Source organism: Pelophylax lessonae (assembly GCF_965119305.1).
Source record: "Pelophylax lessonae genome assembly, chromosome: 1".
NCBI classification, from domain to species: Eukaryota; Metazoa; Chordata; class Amphibia; order Anura; family Ranidae; genus Pelophylax; species Pelophylax lessonae.
This window is the reverse complement of record NC_138768.1, coordinates 316,399,022-316,416,720: the sequence shown is the minus strand read 5'-3', so window position 1 is coordinate 316,416,720 and position 17,699 is coordinate 316,399,022. Positions and strand designations below refer to the sequence as shown.

Sequence of the window (17,699 nt, the reverse complement as noted above, 5' to 3'; positions counted from 1 at the left end):
AATGTGAAGAAAGGACCCTTATACTGGGAAATATGGAAGGAATAAGAAGAAGAAGACGACAGAAAACAAGATGGATTGATAACATCGTCGAAACAATGAAGATATAATAAAATATTTACAAAATGTGAGGGGTGTACTCACTTTTGTGAGATACTGTAAGTGCATGTAATAAATAATAATGAAGTATTTTTCTCTCCCAGGTATGGCATTTATGAATCAGAGTATCTTATCAAACTTTGTACTTTTGGGATTCCCGATGTCAAAGGAACTGCAGCCATTTTTGTTCCTTGCTTTTTTGATCATTTATTTAGTTTCCTTTGCATGCAACTTCCTTATAATGGCCGTTGTTTGCTGTGATAATAAACTTCACAGCCCAATGTACTTTTTCATTTGCATCTTTTCATTTTTAGAAATCTGTTATGCATCAGTCACGATGCCCAGACTTCTGATTGATCTGAATTCGGATGACAAAATGATTCCTATCCCATTGTGTGTGGCCCAGTTTTATTTTCTTTTTGTCTTTGGTTCAACTGAAAATTTCTTGTTATCTTCTATGGCTTATGACAGATACACAGCTATTTCCAATCCCTTGAGGTATAATAGTATTATGACGCCAAGCGTATGCATATTCTTAGCAGTGGCTTCATGGGTATGTGGCTTCCTGGCCCCCTTGATTCCTGCCACATTCCTCTCAATGACATTATTCTGTGGCTCTAATATAATTGATCACTTCTACTGTGACTTCTCTCCATTACTTCACCACTCTTGTGCAACTGATGGTGTCTACATTGTTGAAGCAGCCTTCTTCTCTTTGGCTTGTTTGGTTATACTAGGCAATTTTGTTTTCATTAGTATGTCCTATGGTCTAGTTGTGGCTATTATTGCTAATATACCTTCTTCGAGAGGAAGGAAGAAGACACTTTCAACCTGTGGTTCACATCTGACTGTTGTCTGCTTGTTTTATGGCTCCATCATCTATATGTATGTCAGATCAGACCACAGTATTCCCTCCCATATCGATAAAGTGGTGTCACTATTCTACTGTGTCATAACTCCTACCTTAAACCCTCTAATTTATGGTCTCAGAAATCAAGAAATGAAGCAAGCCATTAAAAGAACAGTCAAATTTACAATCTGCAAACAAAATTTGCTGTGCCATCTTTAATAAAGCCATTCACAACTTAGTGTTTTGTAGCTTAAAAGCTTGAAGCTCCAAAACATTGGAGAAGATAAAAAAATCAATTATTCTTTATGGAGTTGGTTTACATTTTAACTCCAAGTCGCCTGATGCCTAACCCCTGAAGTTCAAAAAAGTTCTGGAGCTTTTCATGTAGCTAAAATTTGGCAGATTTGTGCATTTTTGGTGTGTTTTATTCCCATGGAAAAGAATCGAAAAGTGTGATTTGAGTGTTTTTCTGCGCTTTCGTGCATTTTGTTGTGCGATTTTCTGCTCAAATAATTTTTAATTTTTAAATAAATAGTAATATAATATGAATAAATAAAAGGGGGAAAAATACACAAAGAACTAAAAATATTCATAAATAATAAAATAAAATAAACTAAATTAATAATATATAACAATAAATAAATAAATAAATAACAATTAATCCCTAATCTTTTAAAAAATATTAAATAAACTATTATTAATATTAGTAAACATAATAATAACAATAGTAATAATAATAACAATAATAAAATAAAATAATGAAAATAATAATAAACACCCAAACAATTTTTTTTATTAATAATAACACTATTTATGATTATTATTATTAATAATAATAATAATGATAATAAAGTATTTATTTTGTGTTAGAGTTAGGGTGTTTATTTATTATTATTATTATTATGATTATTATTATTAATAATAATAATAATAATACTTTTTTTTAAGGGTTAGGGTTATTTATTATAACATAGTGTTCACTTATTGAATTTATTTATGAATATTTTTATTTATTTATGCATACATTTTACATTTATTCATTCATTTATTATTATTATTATTATTATTATTAGTAGTAGTAGTATTATTAACACCCTAACCCTAACAAAATGAATAAATAAATAATACATAAATAATATTAAAACAATATATAAAATATTAACTCCTAACCCAAGCCCTAACCCCGAATCCTAACCCTAAGCCCAACCCCTAATCCTGACCCTAGCTTAACCTTAATTCTAACCCCTACCCTAACAAAAAATAAATAAAAACAAATAATAATAATAATGATAATAATAATAATAATAATAATAATAAAAATAAGAACTAAAAGCTGATGGAAAAGCTTAAGAAATCTGAAATACCTAGCAAAAAATGATGCAACAGATGACATTTTTTTCTATTGGCTAATAAAAAAAAAACACCAAAGCCCAAACACGCAGTATAAAAAAGATAAAACACACCATAATTGTGCATGAAAAAGCAGCAAGAAGCACAAAGATGCTACGCTCAGGTGTGAATGCAGCCTAAAGAATAAAATTACTTAAGATTGCAGTGCTGCCCTCTTTTTTAGTAAGAACTATTGACTCCCCTTGGCAATTTGTTTCACTTGTAGATGCATATTGGTATACGTTTTGAAGCATGTCATAGGTTTTGGGACCTAGAAATATTTTGTCATACCATTTTGTCATGAATTACTTAGTGTCTTTTCTTTTAATATTGTTTGTATTATTAGACTTGTTGTTGGTCCTCTCGCTCTACCTCTTTTTTTTTTCTACCGTCTCTGGAAGATTTAATGTAAATGAAGCAAATAAACATAATACAATAATTTTCTTAATGATCGCTTTGATTACATTGTTTTGTTACTCTTACAAAATTAAGAACTGCTGCTACTAGGCCTGGCCCCTGGACTATGTACTCAAGTCCCTGGTCAGCAACACCACTAGCAACTGTGGTTCATTGGGTAAACAGAGCTACTATTTGGAGGTTCCTACAGGATCTTAGTAATACCAGATGCCTAACAAGAGTCTCCCTTGGCAGACCTCCATCTAAATGCTAATCATAGAGTATATCTACCCAGGCTTCCCTTCTTCTCTGTGTATTATATGACAATCACATGAAATGCAAATCCAATGTAAAGTCTGGGAGAACTTCCTTATCCACAAAGTACATGTGCTCCAACAAAAGAATTCTGATGGAGGCAGTTTTGGTGTGATTTCTCAAAACCAAGTTAGCAATGGCAGCTGTCACATTTCTATTCCATTTATTGTATAGAAAAGCATTATATGCAAAGGAGAAACCAACATTTTTGTTACTTCCTGGCATTAGCCCCCACATTAAAGCCGACCATAGACGGATCAAACCCTGCTGAACCGGCCGAGATTCAAACTATGTATGGGCAGGCTGAATGTACCCAAGTTGATCGATTGATCAGCTTGGGCACAACCAGCCTGCCGGATTTTACATGGGATTATTATAGCTGCTAGGAGTAATCACTGTCTTCTCCTGGTGGGGACAGCTCCCCCCCACCAACAATGGGACAACATAATGGCTCTGCGGGAGGGATTCCTCCATCAACACTGACTGTGTTGATTGGGGAATCGAGCGATTTTCTTTTCTGCCACCCATGGTTGCAGGAAAGAAAATCGTTCCATCTATGGTCAGATTTAGACACTTTTCCTTGCAGAAAAATTTTAATTTTCTTTGGATAAGAACAAAGGACATTTGAAGTGTACTATTTCAATTTTGTTATGTTTGCATAGTGAAGAAGCTACTTTTTTATCTAAGGGTTCCGATCCTGTAATGTTGACTGGCCAGGCACCAAGCCAGTTTAATACATGACCTTAGTTAATATGTCACGCAGACAGTTTCAGTATCTCTATGGTAGAGATTCAAGAACTCTTTCACATTTTTTTTTTTCACAGAGCAGCCTGGATCCTCATCTTCACTGGTCTCTCTTTGGCGCTCCTGGCCCCTCCCTCCTGTTGGGTGACCCCACAGCAAGCAGCTTACTATGGGGGCACCCGAGCTGAGTCACAGCTCCCTTTGTCCATTCAGACACAGAGCCGTGCTCTAGCCCTGCCCTCTTTCTCTCCTCATTGGCTAACTGACTTTGGTTGATAGCAGTGGGAGTTAATGGCACCGCTGCTGTGTCTCAGCCAATCAGGTGGTAGAGTCCCGGATGGCCGAGACACTCCTGCAACATCGCTTGATCTAGATAGATGGACTTCAGGTAAGTATTAGGGGGGTGATGAGGGCTGCTGCACACAGAAGGCTTTTTAGCTTAATTCATAGAATGCATTAAGATAAAAAATCCTTCTGACTTTACAATCACTTTAACAGAAAGATAAAAATATTTTCAGACAGGTGATGGTAAATTTCAAATCACACTTTGGTAAAAATAACTTTTTATTTCACAGAGGAACTCCAGGATTCTGGTATTCCTAACACAAATTTAACTCTTAACAGTAACTTAACCCTACTCTGATACTCAATAAATACCAAACTGAACTTCCTGAAGACACATTCACTGCGAAATGCATTGTTGTTAAAGCTTTTACCCGGACATCGTTAACGAACGACGTCATTTCCTGTGAGGCGGTGGAATGCACGCCGATCACTGCCACGCTACGAGGTTACCACTCAGGACTTGTCACCCACATAGCAACGAGCAATCTATTCTGTGCCAGGTGGGCACTTTATCATGTGGGCACCCATTCTTTTACTTTTATCCCTAATAAAAAGCAGTATTACACTATTGGGCTCCCTGTCTTTTCAACTCTGCATAAACATGAGAGTTACCTAGGGGACCCCATATGAAGCATAAGAGGTGAAGGAGAGAATTCCTGGCTGTATCCCACTGTGCACTAAATATATAAGAGAGATCCAGGTTCCCCATAAGAAGGAGTGAGTAGAAGAATTGTGGTTACCTGAGTGATTGGGAATATCCAATACATGCGCTCTGGGGGTCTGTGAGACCCGCCTCTGTCTGGTGAGCATATCTACTATCACTAGCTCACAGGATCACAAGGGGAAACACCTGGATTAAATTACCTCCTTTTGGATGCACTGCTGGGACTTGTTGTTCAGCTATATCTCTATTGAGCATTAGCACTGACTTTTTTAATCACATTCATGTGATAATAATTGGCACTATTGCACCTTTTGAGTACCCATTTACCTTTACATGTGGCACAATTGATATCTAAGAAGTATTGGCACTATTGCAGCTTATTTGAGTATCTATCCACGTATTGATTTATATGTGGCACTATTGATATCTAATAAGCTATCGGCACTATTGCACTTTGTTTGAATGTTTATTCACTCATTGATTTAAAGGCATATACACAAATATCTGTATTTGTCACCACTGTGAATAGTTGGAGCACCAAAACACTGCCTAATAATTTTTTTTTTGAATTTTGGCATACTGAATGTCAAGAAAGTGTCATAAATTTATTACAACCTACTTTATTTGAGCACTCTTGCACTTTATTTGATATCAATGTATTTCAGAAATTATATGTTGTAGATTGTATTTATTACAAACATATACAGGGACCAGCGCTCACTTTATTGATCCAAATACCAAACTTACTTTATCTGCACCAAAACTATTGAGCGTTGACACTGGTCACTGCCAACATTATGCTGAATGAAACTGTTTCAGTAATAGTATAAATGTACACCTTCATTTTGAGGCTGGGTTCACACATATGCGAATAGGATGTGGGTTTCATCGCATCAAATTTGCATAAAATGAAAGTGTGACCGGCTCCCAATGGAGCACACATCCTTGGGGAGCCCCCGCAGCACACTGCAGAAGAGTCCTGAGTGTCTTTGACTCAGTTTCAGGTCTGAATTCAGCCAAAAATTTGGACCTAATTTGGACCTGAAATGGTAAACGGGGACGCACCGGACCCCCTGCTGCAGAGCCGCATTGCACACAGTGTGAACCCAGCCTTGAACTACAAAAAAAGAGAATGAAAGATACTAGACAAAAAGGATAGATTGTTTGTCCATTAGTTAGGCCTTTGCAGTACTGGTTTACTGGATTCAATGAATTGTCTGAATTAGCCTCAGTTCACACTATGAACCGTAAGTGAATCGCACAGGAACCACACCACATTCCTGTTTAATTCACATGCAATTTACTACAGTATTGCATTGCATTGCACTAAAGTTGTGCATGCACAAATTTTGGAACCACACTGCCACTGGATCACATGGTTCTTTTGTACCTTACGATCCTGTACATTTGAGACCTGTGTTTGGGGTGTCGTTAAGATTGCACTGACACCTGCGGCAGATCTCAAGGGCAGTGTGATCTGAATGTGGTAGGGGAAACACGCATGGATTGCGGGGTTTCCTGCACCGCATTAGTGTGAACCTAGGCTTACTGATTAACATATTGCAGCACCCCTTAGGCTGGCCATGTGCAAACTTAGTTGTAGAAGTTATATGAATGATCTGGGCATTGCAGTTATTATTTGAGTGTTGGGAACCCAGGGCTAAAGACCAAGAAACATAATTAACTTTATGTAATACATGCAGGCTCCCCAATTCTGTTTCTAGTAACTTGTATGCTAGCCTAAAGAAGGCAGCCAGACTGGGAAGTGAAAATAAAATCTAAAAGCCAGCAGCAAAGCATTCAAGTCAGTTTCTAATATAAAATGTTAGTTATATATAACACCCTTTATGATTTATTTTTCCTAACCAGAATCTTCTATATCATATATATATATATATATATATATATATATATATATATATATATATATATATATAAACAGTGAATCCTGAAAGTTTTTACAGCAGCGCTACACTTTTTCCACATTTTGTTATGTCACAGCCTTGTTCCAAAATGGATTAAATGAATTATTTTCCACAAAATTCTACAAGCAATACCCCATAATGACAACGTGAAAGAGGTTTGAGGTTTGTTTGAAATCTTTGCAAATTTAATAACAATAAACAACGAAAAATTCACATGTACATGTATTCAAAGCCTTTGCTCAATACTTTGTTGAAGCACCTTTGGCACCAATTACAGCCTCAAGTCTTTTTGAGTATGATGCTACAAGCTTAGCACACCTATTTTTGGGAAGTTTCTCCTATTCTTCTTTGCAGGACCTCTCAAGCTCCATCAGGTTGGATGGGGAGCATTGGTGCACAGCCATTTTCAGATCTCTCCAGAGATGTTCATTTGGGTTCACGTCTGGGTTCTGTCTGGGCCACTCAAGGACATTCACAGACACAGAGTTGCCCCGTAGCCACTGCTTTGTGATCTTGGCTGTGTGCTTAGGGTCTTTGTCCTGTTGGAAGATGAACCTTTGCCCCAGTCTGAGGTCCAGAGTGCTCTGGAGCAGGTTTTCATCAAGTATGTCTCTGTAAATTGCTGCATTCATCTTTCCCTTGATCCTGACTAGTCTCCCAGTTCCTGCTGCTGAAAAACATCCCCACAGCATGATGTTGCTTCCACCACCATGCTTGACTGTAGGGATGGTATTGGCCAGTTGATGAGTGGTGCTTGGTTTCCCCCAGACATGACGCTTGCCATTCAGGCCAAAGAGCTCAATCTTTGTTTCATCAGACCAGAGAATTTTGTTTCTCATGGTCTGAGAGTCCTTCAGGTTCCTTTTGGTAAACTCCAGGTGGGCTGTCATGTGCCTTTTACTGAGAAGTAGCTGCCGTCTGGCCACTCTACCATACAGGCCTGATCGATGGAGTGCTGCAGAGATGGTTGTTTTTCAGGAAAGTTCTCCTCTCTCTACAGTGAAACGCTGGAGCTCTGTCAGAGTGACCATCGGTTCTTAGTCACCTCCCTGATTAAGGCCCTTCTCCCCCGATCGCTCTGTTTGGCCGGGCGGCCTGCTCTAGGAAGAGTCCTGGTGGTTCCAAACTTCTTACATTTACAGATGATGGATGCCACTGTGCTCATTGGGACCTTCAATGCTGCAGAAATGTATCTGTGCCCTTCCCCAGATCTGTGCCTCGATACAATGCTGTTTTGTAGGTCTACAGACAATTCCTTGGACTTGGGCATGGCTTGTGCTCTGACATGCACTGTTAATTGTTGGACCTTATATAGACAGGTGTGTGCCTTTCCAAATCCTATCCAATCAACTGAATTTACCACAGGTGGACTGTGGCAGAAATGTCTCAAGGTGGTCAGTGGAAACAGGATGCACCTGAGCTCATATTTGAGTGTCATGGCAAAGGCTCTGAATACTTATGTACATGGCATTTTTTTGTTTTTAATAAATTTGCAAATATTTCAAACCAACTGCTTTCACATTGTCGTTATGGGGTATTGTTTGTAGAATTTTGAGGAAAATAATGAATTTTATCTATTTTTGAATAAGGCTGTAACATAACAAAATGTGGAAAAATTGAAGCGCTGTGGATACTTTCTGGATGCACTGTATATATACATACTGTATATAATGCTATGTATTAAAAGGCCACTTCTGTAGTTGCCTTTCAATGATATCTTGGAGACTGTTTGCTGTACATGCATGGAAGTGATTGTCCTTGGATAAGTGCCATAAAATAGCCTGTTGTTTATCAGACACAGGATTCATGAATTACCTAACTACAACACCTGCAAGATTTCAATGATTAAGGCCTCATGCACACTGGACATTTTTACAGCTGCTGTTTTTGAGTTCAGACATTTTTTCTGCAGTTATTAAACTCCCCAGCATGTTATCCTATGCGTCCATACACACATAGGCTGCTATCAGAGTTTTTTGGCAGGGGCGTTTTCTGGCTGGAAAAAAACCCCAGAACTAGTGGGCTGTAGCAGTGCAATTATAATACATTTTTTTTGAGACTCAAATTGTGAACTCATTTCTTCTACTCTTACCTACACGTAAGCTTATAGTAAAGCTTACCTGTAGGTAAAATTCATATCTCCTAAATGTGCACCATTTAGGAAATATTCCAGTGAGCAGCTGAAGGGGACATCACCGGCGCATGCACTCTGAAGGAACAGCATATGTGCCATTCCTTCAGAGCTGTGTGCCGTGGCGGAGACTCCATCGTGGCTCGGCCAGTCAGGTGGCCGAACCCGAAAGGAAGACCGAGTGAAGATTGAAGCCCTGTCAATGGTGACAGCGAGCTGCTGGAGGGATCCGTTGTAAGGTAAGTCTCTCATAATGTGCTAGTAGGCAATGCATACTAGCACATTATGACATTATTTTGCAGGAGGACTGGCCTTTTATCAAATTTTTCTGCATGTACTACTGCTTTAAGTTGGCCATATGCTAGTAAATTTTTATACATACATTTGAATGAAAATTCTCAGTAAATTGAATTATTTGACTAATGTCATTCAAAAGTACTTCAAAATATTGTTGGCATTTAACATTATATTTTGGAATGAATGGACTTACAAATACACAATTTGTTTGAGAAAAAATTTCAGTTTATTCTCAAAACCAATAAACATATGGGAACAGAGAACATTTTTCCATCCTGCTCCTTCTAATTTTCTCATCACTGTGGTCAAAAATGAATGTCGATTTTACCCCATAATTGATTAGAAATTCAAATGCACATTCATAAAACCCCTAAGAACTGTGACCAAGCTGTCTTTGGCACTTCAACACCAGCTACCAATGACCGGGAGGATGGTCTCCTGATGATGAACTGTGCCAGCCAATCACAGCACTTCATGAACAGGAGCCCCTCTTACAGACCCCATTTAAAGTGCCAGCTTTTGATGGCATAAAGGGGTTAACAAAATATGTAATTGGTTGAATGCTCAGATGGGGAGTAACTGTAACTTGCAGTTTACTAAATAGGGATAAAGTTAGAAACAATAATGAAAAGCAGGTTCAGGATGGAAAAAAAACATACATAAACTGATAAATAATGAAAGCTGCATAAACATAGCATCATCACAGCAACATCTCTGTAAATAAATCAGGGTATCACATAGTGGCATAGCATTATATCTATACAACTCTATAACATGAGGGAGGCATTTATCAAAGCTGGAGCTGACAGAATCTGAAGCAGCCATTTATGAAAACCAATTTGTTTCAATCTCCAGCTTGTTCAGTTAACCGCTTGCCGACTGTCTAGCGTACATTTACTGCGGCAAGTTGGCTCTCCTGCGTGAAATCATGTACCCGTACGTGATTTTGTGCAGGAGCTCTAGGGGGCGCACGCACACCGCCAGAGGCGCGATCGCATGCTGATTGGCTACAGGGGGAGTCAAATAGCAGGTCTGGCAGGCCCAATGTTCGCCAGCCACCCGTGATCATTACCAAGAGACACAGAATAGAGATCTGCCTATGTAAACAAGGCAAATCGCCATTCTGACAGTGAGGAAGAAACAGATCTTGTGCTTCTGCTAAGCAGGAACACGTATCTCTGTCTTTCCCCAATCAGAGCAACCCCCACACAGTTAGAAAGCACTCCCAGGGAACACATTAAATCCTTTGATCACCCTTGATGTTAACCCCTTCCCTGCCAGTGTCATTAGTACTTTAACAGTGCATATTTTTTTAGCACTGATCACTGTATTATTGTCACTTGTCCCCAAATAAGTATCAGTTAGGTGTCCTATTTGTCCACTGCAATGTCGCAGTCCCACTTTAAGTCGCTGATCGCTGCCATTACTAGTAAGAACATAAATAAATAAAATTTCCATAAAAATATCCTATCGTTTGTAGACGCTATAACTTTTGCGCAAACCAATCAATATAAGCTTATTGGGATTTTTTTTTTGTACCAAAAATATGTAGCAGAATACATATTGGCCTAAATTGATTAAGAAATTCGATTTTTTAAATTTTTTTTAATTGGTTGTGTTTTATAGCAGAAAGTAAAAAATAGTGTTGTTTTTTTTCTTTCAAAATTGTCACAATTTTTTTGTTCATAGCCTAAAAAATAAAAAACAAAGAGGTGATCAAATACCACCCAAAGAATGCGCTATTTGTAGGAAAAAAGGTTATATTATTTGGGTACAGCATCGCACGACCGCTCAATTGTCAGTTACGAAAACACAGTACCATATCACAAAAAATGGCCTGATCATTAAGGGGGTAAACCCTTCCAGGGCTGAAGTGGTTAAGCTTTGAAAATGAAAGATAGAAGCTGATTGATTGACATGCACATCTGCTCCAGATTCTGGCTGCTCCAGCTTTTATAAATTCTTCTCAGAGTTTCTATCTAAGAACCACTACAAAACATTTCAGCTACTTGCTTTTATACTCATAAACAACATTCCTCTCAGTGAATTGCAGGATAGCTCTGGTAACACAGGCAAACTGCTGGAGAGGTCCAAAGCACAAGGACCTAGTGCTACCTCACTGGAACTAGAGAAGCAGTTGGAGCGATAATTTGCACAGCAGCTGAGTCTTTTGGAGAAGTTACATGCCAACGGGCTCCTGTCCAGCTGCCTGCACACTGGTCCTGTCATTGAAGGGCCGCTCACCTGGTTGCAGATCACCTGCCCAGCTATGTCTGCTGCATCAGGTGTGGCATCTCTATGCTGCTGAAGGAGGGAAGCAGTTCTTGCTGTTTTAGAACTTGAACATGAAATTGACAAGTCCACAATAAAAATAGAGTAAATAAATCTGGAAACGGAGAAAGACAAAATCAAGAATCTAGAAGACATAAGTAAAATTTGTATTTATGGTATAGATCAATTAATGGTAATGTAGTAAAAACATAATGAGCTGTGTGGTAAATAAAACCCCAAAGGGCTTACTAGCAATTTGAAAGAATTCTTTGGAGACTGTATTAAAATCTTTGTGCTTTATGCCACTGTGCACTGAAAACAACCACCTACCTACCAGGTCGACTATAAATAAGTTAGTATCTGCCACTTGTCATTAAGCTGATGAGTACATCAAACATGAATCATTTGGCCATATCTTCACTTCTTCAGAGGAGACAAAAAATAGATAGAACAGAGATGCCGTATTCTCTGGGATGAATTGTAAAACATAAAAGAGGCTCATGGTAGATATGCTGTATAATGTAAAGAATCACAGTTATAACAATAATCATATTTTCTAAACTATGTATTCCTAGAAAAAAAACAAATAATGTATAGCAACAATTTTTTTTACCGACTACTTATTGAGAACACTTTTAAACCTGTATACACATTTCAACTAATTATTTTCTATGTATAAAACTCAGGTAACATAGGAAATTGCCTGTTAAAATCATTGCGATCCTTTATATGTTTGAAAGACTTACATCATTTTATTGATAAACTCTATTGGTCGTAATATTATTCTTGCTTATAAGCTATTACTACTTTTTTTACTTTGCTTTTGTGTATACCTCTTAATATTTAATGTATCTTATCTCATTGTTCACATTCTTCATTAAACATATACAATGAAAGTATGGCATTGCAGAATAACACAAAAGTTACAGACTTTATTTTGCTTGGCTTCTCCTTGTCTCCGGATCTAAAAGAAGTTCTATTCATCTTAACACTGGCCTCCTATTCTATTACCTTGTTGGCCAACATGTTAATTATTGCAATTGTTCGTGTGAACTCACAGCTTCATATACCCATGTATATTTTTCTCTGTCACTTCTCTCTGATGGAAATCGGCTACACAACTGTTATCATCCCAAAAATGTTGCAAGGTCTCTTGTTTGAGACTGTAACTATATCCATCCATGGGTGTCTGACCCAGTTTTACTTTATATTTTTTTCCGGTTCTTTAGAAAATATTCTTCTTGCTATTATGGGATATGACCGTTACTTGGCCATTTGTAATCCTTTACGTTACTCATCAATAATGACCCACTATGTTTGCTATCAATTTGCCTTTGCATCCTGGGTAGGTGGATGTCTTGTTCCCTTAATGCCAACAGTTTGGGTGTCAAAGTTAGTTTTTTGTGATTACAGAAAAATTGACCACTACTTTTGTGATTTTGTACCATTGGTGAATTTATCCTGTTCTGATACCTCAATGGCAGTAAAGACTTTCTTTGGACAGGCTTTTATACTAATATTAAGCTGCTGTTCTGTAATCTTGGTGTCATATATCTTCATTATTTCCACCATTCTTACAATGTCTTCCACTAGAAGTCGTCAGAAAGCTTTCTCTACTTGTGCCTCACACCTTACAGTTGTAACTATATTCTATGGAACCATTATTTTCACATATGTAAGACCTTCAACTAAAAATTCATCTTACATAGACAAATTTATATCTGTATTTTATTCTGTTGTGACCCCATTGCTCAATCCTATCATCTACAGCCTAAGAAATTCAAGTATTAAGTTAGCAATACAAAACACTATAAAAAAACGACTGTAATTACATGTAATTACATCCATACAGAATCATCCTTTTCAAAATAGTCAATTCAAATAGCAGTTAAAGCTACTCTCTATGCAGCCTCTTCCCCTCATAGCCTCCTCTCAACTCTAAGGCTATTAGCATACCCTGACCATGGCTGAGCGAAAACCCAAACCACCTTTTTACCGCGATTATGGTTTTCCCACGGTCGGTGGTCAAAATGTTCCTATTCTGAATGTGATTCTTCAGCATTCAGGAGATGGAGGTTTAACCTCGCCTAAACGTGGCAGCTCCTAAACTCTGTTTAAAGCCTATGTATACATGGACCCGAAGTCTAACTAATCGCTGGCAAAGCAAATAAAAAAAAAAAAACAGCTTAAAGGCCCCTTTTACCTACCTAAAACCATAGTCCTCTGACATTTTAGTCTTGAGTCTTTATGCGGAGAATGGCCAGTGCAGGCACTTCAGCAGTGCTGGATTACAAAGCCCCCATACCCAGGGAGAATTAAGGTGAATCTAGAATTGCTTCAGCAGGTATTTCAACAAAAATACTGGAGGAATGAGAGGGTGATCAGAAGGATGGGAGTTGGCTGTTTTGGGGGGGTTGTTAAAACTTTGCCTAGCCAAGGCCTTGCGCTTTATAAAGTGTCTTTTGAAGTTTACCAGTACTATTACCTTATATTGGATAATTCACAATGGCGATTGAATGGGAATAATTGAATGTAGACTGTGATGAATGCTTGACTGGCTGGTTGAGACCTATGTTGATTTACATTCTTGTTTAATGCAGAAGTGTTTTAACCAGGACAGGGTTGAGGTGGATCTGTTAGAAAGATAGGACTAATCTTGGAGTCATTCCAAAGACACGTGTAATCAACTTCTTGGTGGGATTGTCTTTCGGCTTATGTAGTGTACAAGTTAATTCTAAAAGATTTCTTTACATTTTATTCCTTCCACAAATTGCATGAGAATCACAGTACCCAGGGGTACACAGTGGAAGACTTTAGACTCTGTACCCTTGGTTACCATGATAAAAAGGTGACATTTATTTTCACTTTCTACTTACAATGAGATGAGGAAATTAAAGTTGGATGACTAAAATAAAGATTATTTTCCTTGTATTTAAGCCTATTGTCTGACTCCATATTTTTGAAGCCCCGTGTGTATAATCCTATATACCTGTGCATGACATGATGCTATCTTCCTATAGACCTTTGTATGTTGTTAAAAATGTTTCCATATTTTCAACCAGTTTTATTATGGGCCTTGTGTAGGATTAACCACTTCAGCTCAGGAAGGTTTTACCTCCTTAATGACCAGGCTGTTTTTTGCGATTCGGCACTGTGTTAATTTAACTAACAATTGTGCGGTCGTGTGACGCTGTACCCAAATATAATTTATGTCATTTTTTTTCCCCACAAATAGAGCTTTCTTTTGGTGGTATTTGATCACCTCTGTGGTTTTTTGATTTTGCGATATAAAAGAAAAATAGCGACTATTTTGAAAAAACACAATATTTTTTACTTTCTGCTATAAAACATTCCAAATAAACAAATGTAAAAAATCTATTCTTTTTTTTTTATCAGTTTAGGCCAATTTGTATTCTGCTACATATTTTTGGTAAAAAAAAATCCCAAAAAGTGTATATTAATTGGTTTGCGCAAAAGTTATACCGTTTACAAACTATGGGATAGATTTTTGGATTTTTCATTTATTTTTTGTTTTTATTAGTAATGGCGGCGATCAGTGATTTTATGTGGGACTGCGACATTGCGGCAGATAGATTGGACCCCTAACTGACATTTTTGACACTTTTGGGGGTCCAGTGACATTACTACAGTAATCAGTGCTAAAAATATGTACTGTTACTGCAATAATGACACTGGCAGGGAAGGGGTTAATACTGGGGGTGATCAAGGGGTTAAGTGTGCTCCTAAATTGTGCTTACTAACTGTGGGTGGGGGGGCTCTGTGAAAGGCACACAGAGATCAGTGTTTCAGCTTAGCTGAGACACACAATCTCTGTGTGCCTGTCTGACAGGAGAGCCGACTGCTTTGTTTTCATAGGCAGGCGGCTCTCCTGTCAGTTTCCCCGAAGATTTCAGGAGGCCTGCGGCGATTGAGCCCGCTCCTCCTGCGGTCTGGCTCCCGCTGAGAGTGGCTCTTGCAGCGCGCATACGACGCCGAGGTCGCGTGCACATAATCATGTAGATCTACATGATTATGCGCAGCCGAGCCGCCCTGCCGCAGTAAATCTGTGTGGGGCGGTCGGCAAGTGGTTAAAACAAAACTTTAGGCAAATGGTGTTTAATTATTACTGCTGTGTAAAAAAGTTACCTCTAGTAGGGTTTATCCAGCACCCAGGATTGATGCTGTTTCTTTTAAATTTAAACTTTTATTTACCTGGGATAGAATAGCTCATGCTGTATTTCTGGCCCACTGTGGCAAGTGAACCGTTACAGAGTGTCTGTGAATGGGCAAGGGGAGAAGGATGGAATAAATGATACAACAGCTTTGTGTTTGAGAGAGGGGCTAATATCCATAGCAGGTCAGAAGTAAAGCCCAAGCTATTCCTTCCGATATGACTGAAAGTATACATTTATAAGAATGGACAGCATTCCTACACATGGGATACACCTCATTAAAAGTAACTTTTGTTTAAAACAACAGTAAAGATTTAAAGCTGTTTGCCTGGAGTTTAGCTTTCATGCTACAACTTTAAGTGGCGGTTCACACTAGTGCGGCTGTGGCGATCGCATTTAATATCGGAGCGCACTGCTCCTTCATTACATGCAATCGGCTGTGCGGTGCAAATTCAGCCATACAATTTGTATGGATAAATTCGCACTGCACCCACAGCAAAGTCGCACATGACCCTTTTTTTTAGCCGCATCAGGATCGGATCGCACAGTGGTTCACACTTGTGCGATCCATCCTGTGCGAACTGTAAAGATCGCACTGCGATATGCGATCAAACTGGGGGCGTTGTTAGCATTTCATTGACACCCCCAGCATAACGCATATGGCAGTGTGAACTGCCAAGGGTGCGTTTGCGATGCGGGAACAGGCTGCGAATTCGCAGCCTTCCCGCATCGCATAAGTTTGAACCGGCACTAACAGAGGATCGCCCTTGTATCCTGTCTGTTGCTGAGCACATTGCAGTATCCAAGCCACAATATTTAGCTTGATCTCAGTTGAAAAATTGCTGATATACAACAGGAAAATCATCATTTGGATAGTATTTTAAGAAGAATATCAGTTCTACCTTAGGAGTAGAAATGAAAATTCCACCATACTGCCTCCACATTTTTCTATTAATGCTTAGCGCATCATTAATAAATGGTATTATAAGACATTTCTGTGCTCTGACCTGACTGTGTGGGGTTGATTTGCTAAACCTGGAGTACAAAATGTGGTGCAGCTGTGCATAGAAATCAATTAGGTTCCAGGTTTTATTGTCAAAACTTAATTGAACAAGTTGAAATTAGAAGCTGATTGGATATCATACACAACTGCACCAAATTTTGCACTCTCCAGTTTCACCAAATCAACCCCTGCATGTCTAAGGGCTCTTTTACACGGGCGTTCCGTATGTCCGTTTTTCATCCCATCCGTTTGCGGATGAAAAACGAACATAATGTATCTCTATGTAAATACGGATGTCATCGGATGATCATCCTCTGACATCCGTTTTTTGTCAGTTCAGTTCAGTTCAGTTTTTTTGAACGGAGGAGAACCCTATTTTTTCTTCCTTTCAAAAAACGGAACTGAAGCAAAAACGGATGTCAGTGGTGTCATCCGCAGACATCCATATTTACATAGACATGCATTATGTCAGTTTTTCATCCGCAAACGGATGGGATGAAAAACGGACATACGGACCGGATGACACAAGTGTCATCCGTGTCCGTTACAAAAAAAAAAAAAAAGGACCTGATCGGGCAAAAAAAAAGGAACGCCCGTGTGAAAGAGCCCTAACTTAATTGTGTGTGTTTCTGCACTGACACTGTGTATGTGTACGTGTCTGCCCTGATATTGTTTGACATTTGATGGGTGCTGTAAGTAGGGAATAGTTTACTGACTTCGCTTCCTGTGCTTATTCAATTTAAGGGAATGTCAAATTCCTTTAAATAACACCCCTGGGAAGTGTCCTAATCCTGCCTGTGAAGAGTTGCATCTCTGTAATGGGAAAAAAATGCTACAGGAACACTTACATTTACAAAGGTAGAACATTCTGAAATTGCCAGCAAATTACTTTGCTGGCTTCTTTGTTAAAAAAAAAAAAAAAAAAAAAAAAAAAGCACACAGACCCCCAAGAATCTTGTATGTATTTTGTAGTACCCCTTTTTTTTTTTTTTTTTTTTTTTTAAAGGTGACAATGAATGTCTTTTTTTTTTTGTTGCACATTTGACAGCAGGATTGAAAAAAAAAAAAAATACCCAAATTATATACCAGATCCTTTGAGTC

General features: G+C 38.3%; 2 protein-coding genes across 2 annotated transcripts; both read left to right on the top strand.

Annotated features, from left to right (window-relative positions):
- Positions 1 to 337: 337 nt before the first annotated feature.
- LOC309560902 (olfactory receptor 11G2-like) lies at positions 338 to 1,165 on the top strand (the record flags this gene model as incomplete). Its single annotated transcript, XM_082264591.1, has 1 exon — positions 338 to 1,165. The coding sequence occupies one exon, from the start codon at positions 338 to 340 to the stop codon at positions 1,163 to 1,165; it is 828 nt and encodes a 275-aa protein (XP_082120717.1).
- Positions 1,166 to 12,321: 11,156 nt separating this feature from the next.
- LOC309560886 (olfactory receptor 10A7-like) lies at positions 12,322 to 13,251 on the top strand (the record flags this gene model as incomplete). Its single annotated transcript, XM_082264571.1, has 1 exon — positions 12,322 to 13,251. The coding sequence occupies one exon, from the start codon at positions 12,322 to 12,324 to the stop codon at positions 13,249 to 13,251; it is 930 nt and encodes a 309-aa protein (XP_082120697.1).
- Positions 13,252 to 17,699: the final 4,448 nt, after the last annotated feature.